The sequence below is a fragment of the Chrysochloris asiatica genome, unplaced genomic scaffold, assembly GCF_000296735.1.
Source record: "Chrysochloris asiatica unplaced genomic scaffold, ChrAsi1.0 scaffold00357, whole genome shotgun sequence".
NCBI lineage: Eukaryota > Metazoa > Chordata > Mammalia > Afrosoricida > Chrysochloridae > Chrysochloris > Chrysochloris asiatica.
In genome coordinates, this window is record NW_006408875.1 from 1,733,666 (window position 1) to 1,738,441 (window position 4,776).

Sequence of the window (4,776 nt, forward strand, 5' to 3'; positions counted from 1 at the left end):
AAATTCTGGTGCCTTGTTCTTTACCAAAGCCTTCAATGCACCTTGGACTTCTTTCTTCAGGATCATTGACTCTTCATCATATACTATCTCATGAAATGGTTGGACATAGACTATTTCTTCTTGGTACAGTGACTTTGTATTCCTTCCATCTTCTTTTGTTGCTTTCTGCGTTGTTCAATATTTTGCCCATAGATTCTTTTAAAACTGCAAGTTGAGGCTTGAACTTTTTCTTCAGTTCCCTTAGCTTGAGAAATGCTCTGTGTGTTTTCCCCTCTTGGTTTTCTAACTCCAGGTCTTTGTACATTTCCTTATAATATTTGGCTTTGTCTTCTTGGGCTGACCTTTGAAATATTCTGTTCAGCTCTTGTACCACCTCACTTTTTTTTCTTTAGCATCTCTGTGCTACAGAGCAAGTCTCAGACTCTCTTCTAGCATCCATTTTAGTCTTTTCTTTCTTTCTTGTCTTCTTAATGACTTTTTGCTGTCTTTCTGTATGATGCTCTTGATGTCATCCCACAACTCTTCTGGTCTTTGCTCTTTGGTGTCTAATGCATCAAATCTGTTCTTCAGATGTTCTCTAAATTCAAGTGGGACATATTCAAGGTCATATTTTGGTTCTCGTGGACTTGTTTTAATTTTCTTCAGCTTCAGTCTGAATTTGAGCAATTCAATATGAACAATTGGTGGTCTATTCCACACCCTGCCCCTAGCCTTGTATTGGCTGATGATATGGAGCTTTTACACCATCTCTTTCCACAGATGTACTGGATTTGATTTTTGTGTATTTCATATGGTGAGTCCATTTGTATAGTCATGCGAACTGGAAGGTCAGCAGTTCGAAACTACCAGCTGCTCCGCGGGAGAAAGATGAGGCGATCTGCTCCCGTAAAGATTTACAGCCTCGGAAACCCTATTCAGGGTCGCTATGGGTCGGAACCGACTCGACGGCACTTAACAACAACAACATTTTATGTTGTTTAAAAAGTATTTGCAGTGAAGAAGTCATTAGTCTTGCAAAAATCTATCATGTGATCTCCAGCATCATTTCTATCACCAAGGCCATATTTTCCAACTACTGATCTTTCTTCTTTGCATTCCAATTTCCAGAAATTATCAATACATCTTGATTGTGTGTTTGATCAATTTCAGACTAAGAAATTTATAGAATTCTTCAATTTCATCATCACTGGCTTTTGTAGTTGGTGCATAAATTTTAATAATCATGGTATTAACTGGTCTTCCTTGTCAGTGTATGGATGTTATCCTATCACATACAGTGCTGTACTTCAAGACGGATATTGATAGGTTCTTTTAGGAGATGAATGTGATGCCATTCCACTTCAATTTGTCATTCCCAGCATGTGATTGTATGATTAAAAATGGCCAATGCCAGTCCATTTCAGCTCACTAATTCCTAGGATATCAATGTTTATACATTCTATTTCATTTTTGACATTTTCCCTAGATTCATACTTCGTTCATTCCATATTCCAATGATTCATGGATTTTTACAGATTTTTTGTCTTTGTTTTGAGCTATGTCCCATCATCAAGTGAAGGTCTCTAAGGTTTTACTCTATTTGCCTCATCATGGTCGATTTTTCTTTGAGGAGGCAGCTTTTCCCCAGGAGTATTTTGAATTACTTAAAACATGAAGGGATCATCTTCCGGCACTATAGTAATATGGGATTTCCAATAGCTCATCTGTGGCCACAGAGAGGAGGATGCCTGATGGAATGAAGCCCAATATTCAGCCAAGAGGTAGATAAGTGTATAGGGCGACAATACCACTAATAAGGTATGCTCACCATGAAATAGTTAACCATTCAAGATCAAAAGAGCAACATTTATTAAGGACAAAGTTACAAAGGGTTGGGAAGGAAGGAGGGTGGAATGGAAATAAGAACCATAAGGAGGGAGTCAGATAACTATTGTTACATGGAGGGGGGCTGCAATCTTTGAGATGAAACAAAAGTATGATTTGTTGAATGTGAAACTGATGATCTGCTCTGTAAACCTTCACTCAATGCACAATAAAAAGTTTGAAGAAGTAAAAAGAAAGGAAGAAAGAAGGAGAGTGCCTGGCTCAATTTGGCTAATGGTGTAGAAGGTGAGTCAGTGTCCTTTCTCTCAGGCTTCAGTTTCCACACGTGTAACAACAACAATAACAATATGTAGATGGATTTGTGTGTGTGTGTGTGTTGGGGAAGCAGGGACTGTAGAATTAGATACACTTAGTTTTTCAGAGACAGAAGCTAGGGAGGTGAGTCCATGTGGTGGAAAGTACCTCAAGGTTGGAGCCTGGCAACCTGGTTTCCAGCCCCAGTTTTGTCCCTTGCAAGCTATTTAGCCTTCCAGAGGCTGGGGTTCCCGCCTATAATCTGAGGATCATGATGTGCCCCCTGGGTATTTGGGGAAGTATCTATAATGAGCTAAAGCAGGGAAAACCAAGAGTCCAGAACTTGGCAGCGACAAGGCAGGAAGGCATGTGGATGATGATAGTGATAATTGGAGATGCTGACAACCTTGGCAGCTACTCTTGAGTTGGGGGTGGTGGTGGTTGTTAGGGATAGTGATAAATATGGGGGTGAAGCAGGGTTTGAGGAATTGCCTTGGATAGGAATATACCACGGGGCTTCAAAAAGTTCATAGAAAATGGATTTTTTTTACAAACTTTTTGAAGCCCCCTCCATACTTTGGACATATTATCAGGAGGGAACAGTCGCTGGAGAAGGATATCATGTTTGGTAAAGTAGAGGGTCAGAGAAAAAGAGGAAGACCCCCAACGAGATGTATCAGCAAGGTGGCAGCATTGATGGACTCAAGTGTGGCAGCGGTAGTGAGGTTGGCCCAGGATTGGACATTGTTTCGTTCTGCTGTGCATGGGGCCGCTATGATTCAGTTCTGACTCGATGGCACTTAACAACAACAACAACAACAACACTCCCCTATAAGGAAGTGTACATCTCAACTCAAAGGATTCTTGGTAATCCTGGATTGGGGTCCCAGGAACAGTCAGATGACATCAAACCCTCCATCCCAATAATGGCTTCACCTGGGTCTGGTTCTGGTCCTCCCTTCCAGTTCTAGCTCTGAAATCATGGGTGGCTGGCTGCCCGTGGAAGTTCTGGACCCTGATTTGTTCCTAATCTATCTGGCTGTGGGTCTGGGTGGGACAAGCAGTTTCCACTTTTGCAGTGCGCCGCTCCAAGGCAGCGGATAAGGAGAGGAGTCGCCGTGCCCAGCGTGCCCGAGATGAATACTGGCACCACTCGCTACGCGCCATCCAGAAGGGCACTGTCGCGGGCCTTAGCTCCATGTTCCGGGAGCTAGGCCAGAGTCATCAACAGGAGGCCAGAGGCTACCATCACCTCTCAGGCTCTGGCCCACCGCTGCCTCCCACTGTGCCTGTCAGGTGGGTAGGGCATCCTGTCATGGGCGTGCCTGATGGCAGGGAGGGGGTGTGTGTAGGGAGTGTAGGAGGAGTTGGGGAAAGGTAAGGAGGAAGCGGTAAGGGCATAGAGCTTCCATACTAGTCTCTGACTCTGACTTGCTGTGAAATTTGGGGTGCTCATTTCTGTGGGCATCACTTTCCCAATATATACAATGGAGGTGGGAGGTAGGAGGCTGTGCTTCACGATTTCTACTAATTCTCAATAGTTTCTTTGAGATGCTGAAGAAAGCAGTGTACCCTCTCCTCCCAACCCCTCATGGGCATATGTAAATACCCACAAATGTTTGCTTACACTGCCACGCTTGTAGATATCTCAGACCTCCAGATTGAGATCTTGTACTGGCTGCTGTAGTTATCATTCAGTGAGTCACCCAGGTGGCCCAGCAACATGCTGATGAATAAGCAGACCTAGGCAGTGGGAGCAATACCTCCTGTGGCTGCCCAAGGAACTAGTGTCTGGGGCTACAACTGCTTTCAGCGCTGCAGATGGACCCTGGCCAGCATGTGCCTGTACACTTGTGAGGAGGTCTGGAGGCACATGGCTGATGGGAGGGCATTGCAGGGGCAGGAGATAGTCTTCTGACTTTGCAACCTCTTGGAGCATCCCATCTGGACGTTCATATTCTGGTGAATCAGATTCTTTGCTTAGACACAGAGGGACAAGAGTGAATGAATGAATTTCCTTTGCTGTTGTTGATAACCTCCTCTTGCCTTCTTTGGAACATGAATCCTGGAAACAAGAAGGTTTTTCTTTTCTGGTCCCTGAGTACAGTTACTTATTGAGGAGTGCAAGTGAAGAGGAAGAAGGTGGAACAGGTCTGTGCTGTGCTAACTGACAAAGAGGAAAGGTGTCAGTAGTTGACATGAAAGGAGTCTGCAGAAAGCAGGGACTAGGGAGGAACCATGAGGAACATGAGGATGAAGAATGGATTCCAATGAGGAAGGCTTTTAAGCTGAAGACTCACTCTCAGTCTTTCTTGCAACATCTTTTCTAAGATGGACATTATTTACACGGTTTTTAACTGTGTGTTAGTGGATTCATTTGAGAGCAAATAAAAATAATCCAAATGGATTTAACCTGGGGCTTGCAAGGAGGCATTGAGCTCAGGGTCAAAGAATTGTTGCAGGGCAAATAGAGACTCCAGAAGGAGATAATTAAATTTATTTTGTAAAAATAAAATGACAACGGTGGTGAACTCTAAATGCCGTTGCTTTGTAGGTGTTTGTTAAATGTCATCGAGTCGGTTCCGACTCATAGTGACCCTGTACAGGGTTTCCGAGGCTGTAAATCTTGATGGGAGCAGAAAGCCTCATCTTTCTCCC

General features: G+C 43.7%; 1 protein-coding gene across 1 annotated transcript in view; it reads left to right on the forward strand.

The window, feature by feature from the left end:
- The window catches only part of SH2D4B (SH2 domain containing 4B), a 171,550-nt gene that overhangs the window by 134,365 nt on the left and 32,409 nt on the right, over positions 1–4,776 (forward strand). The window contains exon 6 of the mRNA XM_006876161.1: positions 3,198–3,414. Coding sequence (XP_006876223.1) covers positions 3,198–3,414 — 217 coding nt within the window. The remainder of the gene's footprint in view (positions 1–3,197; positions 3,415–4,776) is intronic.